The sequence below is a fragment of the Pavona decussata genome, unplaced genomic scaffold (genome assembly GCF_977016875.1).
Source record: "Pavona decussata unplaced genomic scaffold, jaPavDecu1.1 SCAFFOLD_313, whole genome shotgun sequence".
Classification (NCBI taxonomy): domain Eukaryota; kingdom Metazoa; phylum Cnidaria; class Anthozoa; order Scleractinia; family Agariciidae; genus Pavona; species Pavona decussata.
This window is the reverse complement of record NW_028145705.1, coordinates 730,750-748,907: the sequence shown is the minus strand read 5'-3', so window position 1 is coordinate 748,907 and position 18,158 is coordinate 730,750. Positions and strand designations below refer to the sequence as shown.

At 41.1% G+C, this 18,158-nt stretch overlaps 2 protein-coding genes across 2 annotated transcripts in view; both read right to left on the bottom strand.

Moving 5' to 3' along the window:
- LOC146454163 (uncharacterized) overlaps positions 1-18,158 on the bottom strand; it is a 98,591-nt gene that overhangs the window by 29,528 nt on the left and 50,905 nt on the right. The window lies entirely within an intron of this gene.
- On the bottom strand, positions 7,168-17,505 carry LOC146454166 (uncharacterized). The gene is made up of 5 exons (XM_085095798.1): positions 15,359-17,505; positions 11,568-15,100; positions 10,298-10,448; positions 7,686-7,788; positions 7,168-7,266 (listed from the first exon to the last, which is right to left on the bottom strand). The coding sequence occupies exons 1-5, from the start codon at positions 17,503-17,505 to the stop codon at positions 7,168-7,170; spliced, it is 6,033 nt and encodes a 2,010-aa protein (XP_084951924.1).

Below are 18,158 nucleotides of genomic sequence, written 5' to 3'. Positions count from 1 at the left end.
TAACGAAAATTGGCTTACGCGTTTACAAGCTTTTGCAATCAATTGCCTCTATCTCGCTCATTATTTGACATATGCAGCTACCTTTTTTTAATTCACAGTGTATTGTTTTCCAAATTCAGCAATAGTTTAATCTTATCCATACAATTTATAGTTTTTGAGTTTTGACGTTGCGCGCACAAGTAATTGGAAATTTTCGGCGTGTAATTTAACGCAAATTGCGCTACGCGTTCACAAGCGGTTGCATTTATTTGCCTCTATCTCTCTTATTATTTGTGCTATGGTGCTACCTTCTTTTTAATGGATAGTGTAGAAGTTTAAGCTTGTTTATACGATTTATAGTCTTTGAGTTTTGACTTAGCGCGCATAAGTCATTGAAATTTTCCGGTGTGTAATTTAACGAAAATTAGGTTACGCGTTTACAAGCGAAACTTTCTTGTGTCCCAAATGTAACGTTGGAACCTAGTCAATGTGAAATTTATACCAGCGTTAAGCCGGCCTTTCTGAAAGGAAGTGCTTTTCGCAAACACGATCGTGCTCTATGATCTTTTCGGTGAGGTCGTCACGACTTATCGCTCGAATCCAGCGCGATCTTCTCTTCTCTGACAATTCTTGGACTTTTTCACCTTGATTTGTAACGATGGAAGGCACCCTTGCAAAGTATATCCTTTAATCTCGTCCACTTTTCCTGCCACAGCCAATTATCAGAGAGAAAACCATGTTCTTCGCAAGCGCCGCTACTAGTTTTTTTACAATTTTGCTACACCAATATGGCGGCGTAGCAACGGTAGTCAAGGATTTGGTCACATGAGTGAAAACGATCTGTTACTTACGTACGTCACCTTTCTGTCAGGACTGTCCAGCCTTGCGTAGTTTTGGCATTCTATGAAACGGGACATAGACACTCGAGTCACCGGCTATCTAAAAAACAACTGAGTCACTATTGATGGATGGATGGATGGATGGATGGATGGATCTTAACGGACTTTATGTGTATTGGATCAAGAAAGACAATAAATCACAACGTAGGTATTCTAAAAAAGAATGGACCTTTCTTAAACAGGCTTAACTTAATTGATATTTATTGGTCATTGAATTGAACCCTCCTTTACCTATTGTTGTATTGTTTGGGACTCTACAGGTGAGACCCAAATTAACATTCTCCTTAAACTTCAAAATCGTGTGCACGGATTATTACTGGTGCCTTTTACTTAACACGATCAAGCGATATTCTTGATCAATTAGCATACTTATGTCCAGAAAAGCACCTAACCTCCACTTACGAACACCTCCCGTAGGCGGCCCCCTTTCGTAGCGGGCACTTGGTCAGCTACGTACAAACTACACGTTTAACCTCCTATGAGGGGACAACTCTCTTAAGCGGACACTTTTTCTGGCCCCATTGGTGTTTGTTTACGGGAGGCTCGACTGTAATAGTTCGCCATGTCAAACCGTACATTTCCTTTATGACCGAACTTTTGAGGCCATTAAAGGACCCTCGCCAGCCTCCGCCATTTTCGATGCCATCGAAATTATTGATAATGCATGGTGAAACAAAATCTCATTGCTTTACTGTAAGTTGGGTTCCTGAAAGTATGCTTCATTATCTTCAGTAGTTTCACAGTGGTTTCGTTCATTTCGACATGCTCCGAATGAAATGTTATAGCCAAACTCTCGCATATAAACAGAAACAAAGGTGTGGCTGACTAGGGCCCTTTAAGGCTATTCGAATAAATTTTAACCGAAAAGAACCGTTGGGTGACCCTGATTGAACTGGTGCCGGACTATTGTTCTATAATCCCATAGTACCCCCCTCCTCCCTCACTTCCCCCGGAAAAAAATGGTCGCTTGGCTTTATGGCGAATACATAGCAACTATCTTCAAGTAACTGCAGCGTATTACTCGCCATTAACAATATCCACTTTAAATGATGTAAAGGAATTGTACAGTCTTGCCTTCAGGCCTGCAGCTATTGTTTCCGTCCTCAACGTATCCAGGGTTACAAGAACAGCTGTATGATCCAACAGTGTTTGGGCAGCTAGCCTTTGGAATTGAATTTATTTTGAAGAATGATTCTCATTACAAGTGGAAAGTTATTGACTTCATTTCTTTTAAGTCTCCAATAAAAAATTAATTCCCAATGATAATTAATGAAATAATTTACATTTATTGATATTGTACAGTTTCACGGTTTACGACGCATTTTTTCTATTAATGTTCACTCTCGCATTTTTGAGGTTTGAACGATTATTTTCCCTAAGGACTCCTCACATTCGTATCGAATAGTCACCTATTAGACTTCAGTGTTCAACGTACCAATAAAGTATCCCCTAGGTTGGACAAGAGGTTCGTTGCACTAGGCAAATAGCTGATGGCTTCTGTTGCGTCACGAAAATACAAAAGAGCGATGACGTGTCGAAAATTTGAAATTAGTGCTTATGGGACGTTCCGGAGGCAAGTATATTGTGGTTTGAAGAATTTTACAGCCATAGTGGCCAAAGAGCTCTGCTTTAAAACCCTTAACAGAATGGAATTAAATGTTGTTTAATGTAAAATAAAAATCAATATAAGAAAATAAGGGTTTAATTCAACGCAAAAAAAATTCTCTCACCTTCTGATCGAACTGGAACTGACATTACACAAGCCATCGACACGAAACACAAGAATAGAAAGCGACCCATTTCTTCTAGGAAGTCAAAAAGCCTCCCGTCTGGCCAATAGCCCCAATAAATATAGGTTGATTGCCTCTCAAATACAAGCCAAAATAGTTTTACCTCAGTCAACTAACGTAAGGAACTTTTAGTTCATCCTGCAGACAAACCAACATCTGCCAAAATGTAGTTTCCCAAAAATAGTAGCTATAAATCTACAGTTGTTATTCCTCAGCCAATGGGGTGTGTGTTTATGAATGTGGGATAACACTCATCTTGACGTTACCAGTCGTGTGGTTGTGTATTGTTAATAGAGCAGTAACACCTCCTGTTAGCAGGTTTACCTAACATTCTTTTAAAGTAGCTTTTGAATAATGAAAGGACCAATTGTACAAAAAGTCGCAAAGTGAAGCCGGATCTTGGTGTAGATCAGGATCAGCAATGTTGAAAAAACGTTAAACCAAATGATCGGACAGCTAAAAAGCGTAATTCAGTCCCTTAATATTTCGGTTAGACAAAACTAACCTTCTTTACGGATTGCAAAAGGCTAAGTTAGTTTGGAAATAAACGGTTATAACATTTAAAATGATACTAATGAAAAGTTAAGATCGGTTGATAAAGATAGAAAGCAAAAAAATGTGTACAGAAGCCATTATAAAATAGCGATATATTTTAAACAGGTTAAGTTTCATTGCGCCTGTTCATCCCATGGGTTCAAGATTCTTGCCTAATCTTCATAAAGAGTTGTAAACTACTGTCCTCTCAAGCAATAGCACTTATAATCTTGGTATGTCTGGTTCAGATCAATGGAACTGATCAGGTGGTTTGGCCTCCGTAAAGAGATTCAAGTTCTGGCATTTCAATAATTAGCCTTTCTCTCTATCCCTTTCCACTCTCCCCCGACAACGCATCACGGTTTCCTTAGAAACTAAAACCCTCATCCAGAGGTCGTAATTAGTTCTCTTGAATCTAAGATCAGTCCATATATTCGCCTTCAGTACTGCCGCCATTACACAGTTAAGGTTACTTATAACCCACCCATTAATTTTTGCGGGATTTTATTGGGTACTTTACGTCACGTGGTGCAAATTGACAAGACGGTTATCACGCAATAACTCCAGCCTTTGTCTATATTTGCCCTCGTATTATTTTCATTAAAAAGAAAAAATTAAGCGAAAAAAAGCCAGCACAAGAGTTTCACCTTTTCATCTTTATTATTTTACATGGAAGAAAAACAAACTCGTTTTGTAGATGTCCAGTCATGTTTACAGCAAAAAGCTGGTCGCAAATGTTCCGCAAAGTACAAAAATGTCAACAAAACATACTTTAAAGGTGTAGAAAGTTGCGAATAGAATATCCTACGAAAATTGAGTCAGTTTGTCAAGTTTTGGTCCAATCACAGTGAAAATAAAGTTTCCGTAAACCAATCAAAAGGAGGAGGGTTAAAAAATAAATAAACCCCTTTTCTGGCTTGCTGGTTTGTCGGCTGATAGTGTCCTTGTCTGAGAGATTGTCCTCAAAATTTCACATTTGCCCTCGAATCTTCGCTTCTCGGCCAAATATCCATTTTTCGGACAATCTCTCAGCCGCGGACATTATCAGCCGACATACCAGCCGCCTGAAGGGGTTTATTTGCTTAATAAACTATAATAACCACGTTGGGTTAAAGAACCCATACTGTTTACTGCTGTAGTTTACCTTTATCGTGTCATTGAATAAGTAGAAACTTTTGTCATGTACTGCATTTTATGAACTCGTTAAGCTAGAGACAAAACTATCATGAACTCGTTGGACTACAAGCAAACCTTGCAGACGGATAATTAATCGGCTTACTTTAAACCTTAAAATGGCCGCTAGAATTAGCTCTGCGATGCATGTTGAAGCGCTGAAGGAGAACACACGAGGCAAAAAAAAAATTTGACTTTTTTTATCCGGAGGCCGTGAGTTCGATTCCCCCTTGTGGTCTAAGATTTTTTTTTTTGCCTTCTGTGGTGGTCATTAGTGCTAGCGGAACAACATTCCATTTTAACGCCTGACGTACCTATTGACGACTAAGAGAAAGTGTTCATAAGTTTGAACGTTTGGAAATTTGTTTGGCTTTAGGAAGGTAAAGGTGCTGGAGAGATAGACCTTGCTTCGTAACATTTTATCCATTTTTTATTATTATTACAATCTCAAGACAACGACAACAATGGCCAACAATATATTACTTAATAGGTTACAATGTAGTATACAGGAAAAAATGTTCGGAACGAGATACAAGTTCAGCAACTCATTGCAATGTAAACTAATTTGTTTAACGTTACTGTTTAACGTTTTGCGGAAAGAACTAATGATGTATAGAAAAGCAAATTTTTCAATTTTACACTTTTTGCAAAACTTCTTGCTCTAAAATTCTTTTACAACTGGCATCTTATCAAAGCACTTCAGTCAAACGTCCGTAACGCCTTAAAAGAACCACGAATAAGTTTAGTCGGCACCTTGGGTGTTCGCTAAATTGAGGAACTTGAATTGACGAATGAGGTTGAGGTTATTTGCTTACTTGTAAGATAAATATCAGTATTGTGAGCAATATTAAACAATGATAAATCTTCCGAATACAGTCAACTCCCTTATTGTGGACATCCTCGGGACCTCGAGTTAATAGCGAGAGCCCGTAATAGGAAGAATGTTTATTAGTCAAACGTCCGTGATTTTTGCCGTGATTTTTGCTGCGGATTTAGTTGCTGTTCGTATTATCGGGGTAATAACGAGTTGTCCGCAGGCGGGAATTGACTGTAAAAGAATATAGTTATATTCGTTCCATATACGTGTGTACAATGGATAATAAAATATCTTTATGAATTTTTATCAATAAAAACTCTTTCAACTTTTACACCGTCATAATAGGAATCACAGTTGAATATTGCTTTTGTTAGCTACTTAGCTATTTTGAAAGTTTTCCTTTTCTACATATATCTTATACCAAATGCCTACCAAGATTTATCATAGAAACCAATGAATTGCCTAAATATTATAGTAAACAAAAATTTTATTTCATTTGTACTTTATAGTTTATATATTGATGGCTAGTTTTTGTTACTAGCTAGCTACTATTTTATTAGTTTAATTTTAAACGATTACTAAATATTTTCTTGCTTTATATGCAAATATGTTTTTAGCTATTCAAAGTCGCCATAAAAATAGGTGACCCTGCCCTTTTAAGATCGCAGAATATTTTCTTGTTGTTGTTTTTGTTTGTTTTTTGTTGTTCTGTTGCCCTGGTCTACTTAGTACTATTTTCGTCGTTATGTGTAACTGACGAGATAAATAATGATTCGGCGTTGACAAAATGATTCTTGGGTGCTTTCTACTTTTCTTTCGTGTAAAGTCCTGAGACCAAAAAGTATGTCCTGGGGCGGATCTAGGGGAGGAAAGATATTCCCAAAGATTTCCCCGAAAAATGCTCCTTGTCGATCCCGTCTTTGACGAAACACAAGTATATTTTTATCAAATTTTTATTTATGCATATTTGCATGTTACGTAGCTTTGTTATATTTTTAGGGAAAAAAAAAGGCATTTTAACTTTAAAAAAATGAGAGATTAAAACACGCTAGGTTTGCCACAGAATACTGATCGGTAATCGCGTTTCCAAGGACTTGAAATTTCAAAATGCTAAGGGGCAGGTTGCCCCTGGACCCCCCTATTGGGGCGCCGCCTTTCTCTGACTCCCTCTCCTAAGAACCTGGATCCGCGCCAGATGTCGATTCACTTAATGGCGTTCGAAATAGTCCCTTAGTCACTGTGGGTTACCAGTCGCCTACGCTTAATTAATTAAAACGGACATCGCTTAAGGAATATCATTAACATAAACAGAAAGTCAAATAAATTCAAATTAAATCACTTAATTTCATACTATTTGCACTGTATTTGCTTAGCATCAGAAGAGAGAAGATCAAAACTACAGCAAACATAGATGCAGGTTATATAACTAATAAATATATACAATGAAATCAGTGTTCAGCGGGCAAAGTAGCAGACCTTTCGATTTGGCTGGTGTTTATTTCTGGTGATGAAAATTTTAAAATAATAGTTCACTTTTGTCAACAAAACAATTACTCCTGGCTGGGAAAGCCAGGATGGAAATTGATTACAGCTTAAGAAAATGGCCACATTTTTCCAAGCTCTTACTGTGTGTTTGGAAGAAATTATTTAATTAACGTTTTTTCTTTCAACGAGAAGTGACTAATAAACATTTTCCTCCTGGCATTGTAAGAAAAAATTTCGTTTGAGGGAAAATGTTCCTTATCAAGTATTTGAGCATCTTTCAAAGAAATACAGTGAAATCAGGGATTTTTTAGCTAGGAGAAATTCGGGGTTAAATGGTAAGTATTTTAAATGAAGACATTTTCTTCCTTCTATAAAAGGAAAAATGCGTCTAGTTAAATCACAAAAACTTTCAGATTACATGTTTTTATGGAGACCTAGCAAACATCCTAATTGTGTAATTCAATTGCCTCGGACTCGGGAACAAAGAAGTCTAAAACAGAAACAACGTTTTCTTGTTGGGAGGGTCCAAGATCCAACATGAGCTCACGAATGAAAGATCCACGCCCTTTTTAGCATTTCGCACACGAATCTGCAGGGTGAAAGTAACAATGTTATTAGATTAGCAAGAACAGACTCACTTTCAATACTACTGGATCACATTTTAATTAAAAAAATAATGCTATAAGACTCACTAGCAACCTTTGTAGCTTTATTGCTTTATTGATGTCAAAATAAGGGTGCTCTAAGGGTGATTTTCCTCCTCCGAATGAAAGTCGGTATAAATGGGAGAAAGAAAGTGTGAAGGAGGGTAGCTGGGTTGGTAGTTTTAAGCACGAGAAGATTCATAACAGCTAGTTAGGGATCAGAAATTAAATTGAAAGGAAGTGATTACTGCAATTAATTTTTAACCAGTTCAATAATGTCACCAAAGCTAAAGGGGTACGTGACGTGATAGGAAGTGGGCTAGCTATTACAACAGACTAGAAATAACAACAACGGCGTGGTTACCTTGCTCAAAAACCAACCCGAATGCTTTCCTCCGTTGTCGTGTCTGACCGTCAGCATGGTCAGTCGTCCCAAGTTTGGTAAAGTGACATTAAATGTATCCACACTGAAACAAAGCAGCGATAAGAATGAAAAGGTCGCCGATTCTCCTGCCTTTGTGTCAATATATAATACAAGGAACAAAGACATGCTCAGACTACCCCGTGTTACCAGAAATTGGGGAAAGCAGAGAGTTTGTCATCACTCTCTAATAGACTGGAATGAATTAGAGAGAGAGAGAGAGAGAGAGAGAGAGAGAGAGAGAGAGAGAGAGAGAGAGAGAGAGAGAGAGAGAGAGAGAGAGAGAGAGAGAGAGAGAGAGAGAGAGAGAGAGAGAGAGAGACTAGAAATGCACCGAATATTGCTACTTTTAAGCGAAACATGTTTGCCAGATTTTTTTTAATTAACCCTACCGGTAAGAATTTTTGTAGTTTTAGCTTCTTTGCTTTGATCATTTTTTTTTTTCAATTTGAAGTTAACCCCATCGATGATATCTTTGTAGTTTCAGCTTCTAGTTTGAATTGCTGTTTTTATCAGTTTGTAATTTGTTCTTATATATTGTATTTTTTAACCTTTTGTATATTTAATCTTTATAGGACCTTTCTGAAAACCACGTTAAGTGACCGAAAGTTTCTTAATAAAATATTGAATTAGAATTTAAAAATGCTGGTTTTTACTGTCCAAAGTAAATAAATATTTGGGGCAAGGTAAGGAAACACTACACCAGCCTTATTGGTTGAGGTCAAATAGGCCTTTTTAGCTGTAATAAAGGTAAGTTTACTATGGTAAAGACCTTTTTTGAATGTGACCGGCTTTTTTCACTTTACCATAGTAAACACACGTCTGGTATCTTGCGTTGGCTACGGCGGTAATAAAAAAATCAAAGTTTACTATAATTACACTACCTGAAACGATACGGTTTATCACGTGTTTATCTTCACTTTGTTTATTTCACTGACAACTTGTCTATATAGTTGTTTGAAATGCATTTCGGAATTCGTGAATGCATGGAGTGAATATCGCGCCAGCTCTAAGCTCTTACTTTTCTTTGCCCGCAATCTTCGACTTCCAGCAGTTTGCGTGACAACTTCTCTTTCAATTCGAGGTAAACTGGAAATATAAATTTTGTCCTCCCCTACGTCTTGCCAAAGCTTGTCTTCGTCATCGTTCACGTAATCTATTTATCAGTCTTGCTACGAGAAGATTATTAGTGAGATCACATTGTTTTCTTTCAAAGTGAAGGAAGAGTGTCAGAAACCTAAATCTCACAGCTTTTCGGATTGCGATAATAAGAAATAGAACAGCCGCAATGGAAGTGACATCGCGTCCAGGAACATGGGTGGACTGACGAGCTTTTTCATAAAATAATAAATAATAAAATAAAAAAGTCTTTATTTCTTCATAAGATAAAAAATACATATCTTATGTCACAATTGAGTATTTGAGTAAAAAAGTACCTACATAGCCAAATTGTATTTAAAAATTAGTCGATTAACGTAAGAGTTCTTGAATCTACCTGTATTAACATTCGGATACTGACTTGTTTGATTCCTTAAATTGTAAGTCGATACTTTCTTCTTGGGTAATAGTCCCCTTAGAGGGTGTCGGTCTATGCCTGATACCTTACTAAATACTTTTCTATCCTGCTTTTCTAGAAGGTTCTTGATAGAAAAAGATTCATTTATTCTCATCTGTCATCTTCCTTTTATTAGATTGACATATTTACCTCAAAGCACCATCTGGGAAGTGTTAAAGCGAGCTTATGAGTTTTACTATAGTAAACTTTGTTTACCTGTCTTTTTGTTTGTTGTTGTTGTTGTTGTTGTTGTTGTTGTTGTTTTTTTTTGTTCTTTTTTTTGCTATACTTAATCGTATCTACACAGGGGGTGAGGAGTTGTACGCGCGGCGACTTTGAACCGGAATATTTGAGCAAATACCCTTGAACTTCTAAACCTTTTAGAAGCCTGTCTGGAAAAAAAAATTGGTGTCGTTGGTTAATGATGACTGACTTTGATGTTTCCTTGGCAACCAATTTTTGACAGGCAGGATTTTCAGCAAATATAAAATCCATTTTTAAAATAAAAAAATCACCTTTCTTCCCATAACTTTTACGTTTCTAGCTCATATAAGTGTTCCTTTATTGGTTTTAATTACTTTTTGCTTCATTTCGGCGCTTTCCTGAAGTTTTGAGAAAATAAAAAATTCAAGATGGAGGATCCAAGATGGCCGCCATTGGGAAATCTTGTCCTAACTACCACGTCATATGAGATCATCTCTTTGCGGAGCGGACCTCAAAAGAGACATCTTTAGACGTGCTATCTATCCCTTAAGTCTACCACACTAAACTCAAGTGACCTCAACCATTGATTTCTTTGCAGCTAAATAAGACGGTAAACATGCATAGAATATAAAGTCATTCCCTGCGTTACGTTAAAACTATCCACTACAGTGATGGAAAGCATTGTGAGTTTCAAAGACGGACATCGTTAAAATCTGATGTTGTAGTAAGTCTTTTCTCCAAGCTGTTTTCTGGTTGTTAAACGGAAGGTCGTGTTTTTATAAGTAACATCACTTACCTGCCCCGCTCGAACTGTTCCTTGGTTCCTACCAATTCTACTTCTCCTGAGTTTTTTATCCTACCAAATATCTCAACAAACACCCTGGCACCAGTTCCTGCCAATTTTATGTCTCCGGTGTACACAGTGACTGTGTAGTCGTACTTTTCATCTAAAAATCAAGTGTAAGTTTATGACAGAAATACGAAATGGGGATATTTATGCCACAGGCTCTTTGATTAAATGGGACCTATTACAGTATTACAGTAGTACTTTCGTGAACACTTATGACATTTCTCAAGGCAACTTCCATTTTTTTCACTCAATTTTTGTTTTCTTCTATTGGTTATGAGTTTTAGGTCAGTTTTGCAACTTTCTGAAGTTATGAAGAAATCGGGAGATCCAAGATGGCCGCCATTCCCAAATTTTAACGTTATTATCACGGTTTAGATGGGGATAGTTAATTTATCTGCCGCCTGTGGAGAACTCGGATTTCCTTTCTCCATTCATGCTGTGCCAGTGAAAAATAACAACGCGAATAACGGCTTGCAAATATTGTTTATTTTTACTATATATTTCTCGGGACAGTTTAAAAGTACTCCTACTTGTAATACTAATCTAAGACGGCCAAACTTAACAGGCTTACACTGCACCAAAAAACGGATTTACAATAGTACCCAAACGGTGGTAAATGTGAAGAAAATACCACTTTTTGTCAAATTTGGTCATATTTGCTCAGAACCAAACTTCATGTTTGAACGAGATTTGCGTGTAGCGAACGCACCGGTAACTTTAATTAAACTTCCATGACAGTTCCTTAACTGTAATTACAGGTAATCATAACCAGTGGTTACAAATAAATACACTGAGGCAAACGATAAATTACAAGATAATACTAACGAAAGGCAATAAAACAGCAATACGAAGGATAAACGGCAAAGGACAACATGAACGTACCTGACAGTCTGGATATAAAACTAATAACATAGGACAAGCGTCGCGAAACTAAATTAACATGAAGACCAACGGCTAACAACAAACTATGGCGCGAAAACGAAATATTTAAATAGTCCACGAGGGGACTGGTACTAAGCACCTACGATATACCGCTGGAAGTATTGTTGCAACATCCCGGCCCCGAATTAGCAACCCGGGCTAATTCTAACTTAAAGCAACAAACTACCTATAATACACAGTTCATATTACGCAGTTCATAAGTTCATAAGCTCAAAGTTCTCCACAGGTAACACTTGAAATCAAGTCTCTGAAAATTGAACTCCTTCAAGCAGACACAACTTTCTGATGTCTCGTTTACACACGGATGATGCCGTCTTCACTTTCACGCTACGGACATGGCCATTGCTGTCTGGGAAGACCTCATCGACAAGACCCATCGGCAAGCGCCCTCGTGGCGCTTTCTCATCAATGACCAGGACTAAATCGCCAATAGCGAAATTACGGCGACGGAAGTACCATTTCTGTCTCCTCTGAAGCACGGGCAAGTAATCCTTCATCCACCTTTTCCAGAATGCATTAGCCAGACACTGTGCTTGGCGCCAACGCTTGCTGTACTTGTCTTGGTTTGTGAAGACATCTAGAGGTAGGCAGCTGTTAGACTTGAGGAGCAACAGCTTATTGGGCGTCAACGGTTCTGGATCGTCCGGGTGGTCACTAAGGGGAGTCAACGGTCGATCATTGAGGATCTTCTCCACCTCGCACAAAAGGGTTGACAGTGTTTCGTCGTTGATCCGCTGCTCTTTTAGCAGGGCGGCGAGGATCTTCCGTACGGACCTTATCATGCGCTCCCAAATTCCTCCTTGGTGACTGGCTTCTGGCGGGTTAAAAAACCACGGGACGTCGTCCTTCCTAAGTCGGTTACACACATGCTTCTGATCAAGGCGCTCGAATGCTTCTCTCAGCTCTCGTTCCGCGCCGGTGAAGTTGGTTCCATTATCGCTGTACATTGCTCGAGGCCCGCCCCGACGACTGACAAAACGCTGATATGCGCAGATAAAAGAGTCTGCCTCTAAAGAGTGCGCGACTTCAATGTGCACCACCCTCATGGTAAGACATGTGAACAAGCGACCATAGCGTTTCACCTCACTGCGTCCTTGCTTCACAAACAGAGGACCAAAGTAGTCCACTCCTACGTGTGTGAACGGTGGGTCGAAAGGAGCAACTCTCGCAGCTGGGAGAGGGGCCATAATCTGTTCACCAGGACGAGCATTCCGTTTGCGACAATCGATGCATCTTGCCAATACTTTACGTACCGCAGAAAGCCCTCGCAGTATCCAAAATTTCTGTCTAATAGCAGCCAGGACATGAGCAGGACCGGAATGTCCCTGTTGGCGATGACAGTTCTGAATTATTAAGTTGGTCACGTGGTGTTTGCTTGGCAGAATAATAGGGTGTTTAACTTCAAAGGAGACTGAAGCATTCTCGAGGCGTCCTCCTACTCTTAATATTCCATCCAACACATAAGGGTTTAGATCGCGTACTGGGCTTGTACGTGGTAAGCACTTCTTCCTGCTTCCTGGTGCTGTTTCGTTAAGCGCATCTATTTCTTTCGAGAAGGCTTCATTCTGAACGACTTTGACAATGTCTTTCTCGGCGTCAATAACTTCCGGTACAGTCAGAGGCCCTCTGGGGACATGATGTTGAGCTTCAGGCTTTCGACTCAACATATACTTCTTAAATCTTGCCATCCAGGCAATCGCCTTACGTAGACTGTCCCAAGACGAATAGTGGGAAAACAGCAACTCTATCCCCTTTCCCCTGGCAATTAAATTCGCATGACCTGTCGGTTTCTTTATGTCGTTGTCGTCTCCAGACAAATCCGGCAAGTGCAAGGGTTGTTCGGGCCAAGAAGCTTCATCCTTTCGTAGGAACATTGGACCATGAAGCCAGAGATCCACTTTGTCCAGCTCTGAACCTTTCGCTCCTCTAGAGGCCACATCTGCAGGGTTAGACTCAGTGTTGACGTGTCTCCACTGTTTGGGGGTAGACTCCTCGTGGATCATGGCGACTCTGTTAGCGACAAACGTTTGAAATCTTCTTGACTCGTTACGAATGTACTGTAGAACCACGGTGGAATCTGTCCAGAAGATGGTGTCATCTATGGGGTACTCAAGCTCGTTTCGAATAAGGCAGTTTAGCTTCACCGCAGCCACAGCAGCTGTTAACTGAAGACGTGGTATAGACATCACTTTAAGGGGCGCTACGCGGGATTTACCAAGGACAAAGGAACAGTGAGCGACGCCTTCGTCATCAACAATTCGTAGATACGACACAGCACCGTAACCAGATTCTGATGCGTCGGAGAAATGGTGTAGCTCAACTCTGGCAACTGCGCCAAACCCTGAAGACTTGAAACATCTAGGTACTGATAATGTTCTTAAACTGTTTAGTTCTCGTAGCCATCCTCGCCAAGTCACGTAATCCTCTTCCGATATTTCTTCATCCCATCCATATTTCTGGTTACACAAGCTCTGAAGTAGGCTCTTTGCATGAAGGATTACTGGCGCCACGAACCCCAGGGGGTCATACATCGAGCTAACGACCGACAATATTCCTCTGCGCGTTGGGGCCTTTTCCTGGTCCAAAATTCGGAAACTGAAGCTGTCTGTCTCCATGTCCCACTGGACACCCAATGTCCGTTCTGTAGGAAGATCATCCAAGTCAAGGTTGACAACTGAGGGTGCTCTCTCCGTCATTGGTACCGAAGCGATTAGGTTCCTGTCGTTACTTATCCACTTGGTCAGGCGGAACCCTCCTCTAGACAGCAATTCTCGCAACTGGCTGGACAGTCGTACTGCTTCCTCTGTGGTAGCCATGGACTTTAAGCAGTCATCCAGATAAAAGTTCCGACTGACGGTCTCGATAGTTTCGGAATCGAACTCGCCTTGATTATCCAAAGCCGTCCTCTTCAGGCTAAAACTTGCGCAACTAGGCGATGACGTGGCACCGAACAAGTGTACAAGCATTTGGTGATCGACCGGCTCTTCTGTCAAATGACCATTGGGCCACCAAAGGAATCTCAACGCATGACAGTCTTCAGGGGCCACACGAACTTGGTGGAACATGCCTTCTATATCGGCCACCACTGCAACCGGTTCTTGACGGAAGCGTATGAGGACACCAACAAGTCCATTCGTCAGGTCTGGTCCCTGCAACAGCTGATCGTTCAGCGATGTGCCCTTGAACTTGGCCGCGCAATCAAAGACAACTCTAACCTTTCCTGGCTTTTGTGGATGGAAAACTGGATGATGGGGCAGGTACCAGACTAGTGTATCTTCATTAACTTCTAGTTCTTCATGGGGCACTTGCCTTGCATAACCACTTGAGACGTAACAGTCAATTGTTTCCTTGTACTTCTCAAACAGGTGTGGATCGCGCTGAAAGCGTTTCTTTAGGTTGTTCAGTCTCTTCATGGCAATTTCTCGACTGTTTGGAAGGCGTACAGACTTCTTTCTCCACGGTAACCCCAGTTGATAGTGACCATTCACGATCTTCACGGAAGTTTCCATTTGCGCCAAGGCTCTACGGTCTTCTACGGACATCGCAGTCTTTGAGGCTACAATAGGCTCGTTAAAGTCATTCCTAAACATTCTCTCCATTTGCTGGTAAAGCATTGCATCATCATGGCGAACAAAGTTCACACTGAAACAATTGTTTGTGCATGAATTCAAAGGTCCCATGAGAGTCCATCCGAGAGGGGTGCATACAGCATAAGGTTGACCACGCCTACCGCGCCTCTGGTCGCACACCCAGTGAGCTTCAGGAACGTCACAGCCGATGAGTAACGACACTTCGTCAGACTGATTTCTGGGAAAATGTATCCCCTTGAGATGAGACCACTTATCAGTATCTTTCTTTGTGGGAGCACCCCCTCGAGGCAGACGTAAAGGGTCTACAGCCCAGACCCTAATTAGCGTGATTTCTTCATGCAGGTTAATTCCCCTCGCCACCAGAGAGACCTCGAGTCCATTTTGACAATCAGATGCCCCGTTAACGGTTGTTAGCGTGAATTCCTTTGGAAGACCAGACACGCCAAGTTTCTCCAACAGGCCAACATCACATTACGACACGGCTGATCCTGGGTCGAGCAAGGCGTTTGTCACAATTTCACCCTTCTGGCCCTGTCCCTTCACAACGACTGTAACAATCCTTAAGCAAACTTTGTTCTTCCCAGACTCTGTGGCACTGCAACGACCAGACTCTCCTGCCCCGCTGACGATATCGATACTGACACTATTCGCATCAGGGGTGGCTGCTGCTTTGTTAGGAGGGGTGTTACCATCATTGTTCTTCCTCTGAAGATGCAACATGGTGTGATGTTTCCAGCCACAGCCATTCACTTGGCATTTCATCTTGCTTCCACAATTTATGGCTATATGACCTCTTCCAAAACAATTATCACACAGCCCTGCCTGTCTGACGAAACTTTTCCTCTCTCCTGGGGTCATCGCTTTCATACGTTCACACTTCGCAAGCCAGTGTTGACCAGAACACAGAGGACAACTGGAAACGGGAGAAGTAACGTTTGGATGAGATCCATCTCTGGTTCCAATTTGCGTTGCAAAGCTCTTCCCTTTGCTTCGGTGGTCAGCGGTTTTCTCCTTTGATTGCTGATTAAAACGCCGCTCTTTCTCTGGAGATGAACCCACAAATTCTCCATACATTGTGTTGGCCAACATAGCTCTTTCCTCCACGAACTTCGCCAAATGCGAGAAAGTCGGCTCAACTCCTCGTAAGGTCAGCTGGCCAGCGGTGTCAGCCCACTTAGACTGCAAGTGAACAGGGAGGCGTCTCATTATCTTCACGAGTTTGTCGGAGCTGTTTATATCCGCTTCGTAACCCATTTGAACGAGGGTCAGTGCGCAGTTCTGCATCTCAACGGATAGATCAGACAAACCAACAACATCCGTAGCTCTTAACTGAGAACCGTCCACTATCTTCGCGATGTGCGCATGCGCAATGGCATGTTTCCGGCCAAACCTATGGCAGAGGATCTCTTTAGCCTTCTCGTAACCTTGTTCTGGTGGAGATATTATAGCACAATTCTTGATGGCCTCTCTGGCCTTTCCAGTGCAGAGCTGGATAAGGTAGGTGAGTCTTGATTCGGCATCTCGAACCCTTTTTGCGATGTTGACTTCAAAGTTGTTAACGAACAGCCAGTAGCTCAGTGGATTGCCATCAAAGGTTAGGAGCTCTCTTTTCGGCATTTCAAGTGCTTGTTGGAGGGGATGAGCCATCATCTGTAAGGCTTCGTGTTGTTGCCCCAAAACTTGTTGCAGCTGTTGCGATCCAAGGAGATTTGCACCACTGGCAGCGGTCCGGGGAGGTCCCGGGTGCCACGGCTCCGCGCTTGGGTTGAGCTCCGATCTCGAATAATTTTTCCGTACTTGATTTGGGTCCTCACGGGGAAGAGGTGGTCTGGCTAAGGGTTTTCCACCCACTTCTTCTTTGTAGACTGGTTTCCTCTCAGACTTAGGGTATTCGGTGCCTACGTAAACTCCATCAGTCGCCTTGGCTTTCTCTATTTCTTCTTCTGCTTTTAATAACGCGATGCGACGTTTGAGTTCATCTTCCTGAGTTTTCATTTCAGCAATTTGCCGCTCCATTTCTCGCTCCATTTCCTGGCGCTTCATGAGGCTCTTTAGTTCCACTTCTCGGCGAAGTAAGTCAGCTTTAGCCTTTTTCGATTTGTCACTTGCACGCGAACTCGACTTTGAACTCTTTGACTTCCAGGTCCCTGATTCAACCTGTGAAGGTGAGACGTGACGAGCAAAGGTGTTCAAATTCTGTTCATGAGTGGACGGTGGCATTTCAACTTTCCGAAGCCATTCTTCCACACGTTCATCAAACTCCTTTCTGTTAATCATTACGCTGCAATAATCATCCAGCGCCACTGATTTCGTTTCGGGCTCGATCACGAGTTGGTAATATTCTTCGTATGCCTGTAAACATCTACCGAACGCGGCTTCAACGTCTTTCCTTACCACACGAACTTCGCGATAATTTTCGCAATTTTGCATCAGTAATTCGACGTCTTTGTACAACGTGTTTAGATATCCCAAGTGATCATGACCCGCTCGACTCTTCTTGAGGGAAAGCATTTTTTCGCGAGTGACACCTTCGACGTCGAGGCGTGAACTTGGTTGTCGAATCCTTTCAACATGATCGAATTCATCGCTTGCTTGCTGGTCCAACGGAGGAACCATCGACATAATTCGACCAAAATACAGACGAATAGACGATCCAGTAGCGTAATCCTTGTCAGAAACTGTAGCGAACACACCGGTAACTTTAATTAAACTTCCATGACAGTTCCTTAACTGTAATTACAGGTAATCATAACCAGTGGTTTCTGGAACAGAAACAAATAAATACACTGAGGCAAACGATAAATTACAAGATAATACTAACGAAAGGCAATAAAACAGCAATACGAAGGATAAACGGCAAAGGACAACATGAACGTACCTGACAGTCTGGATATAAAACTAACAACATAGGACAAGCGTCGCGAAACTAAATTAACATGAAGACCAACGGCTAACAACAAACTATGGCGCGAAAACGAAATATTTGAATAGTCCACGAGGGGACTGGTACTAAGCGCCTACGATATACCGCTGGAAGTATTGTTGCAACATTGCGTATAAGGCAATGATGGCAAATACCGCATTTACACAATATTTATACACTGTTGCAAATGTGAGAAAGATGTACACATTTGAAACAACTTTACCATTACAGTAAATGTGAAGATAAGACACACGTTTGCTGCCAGAAAACACATATTTACATGGGTACCAAATATGCGGTAAAACAGTATGCTTGTTCGACTTTGGTCATATTTGCGCCTAAATCAAACATC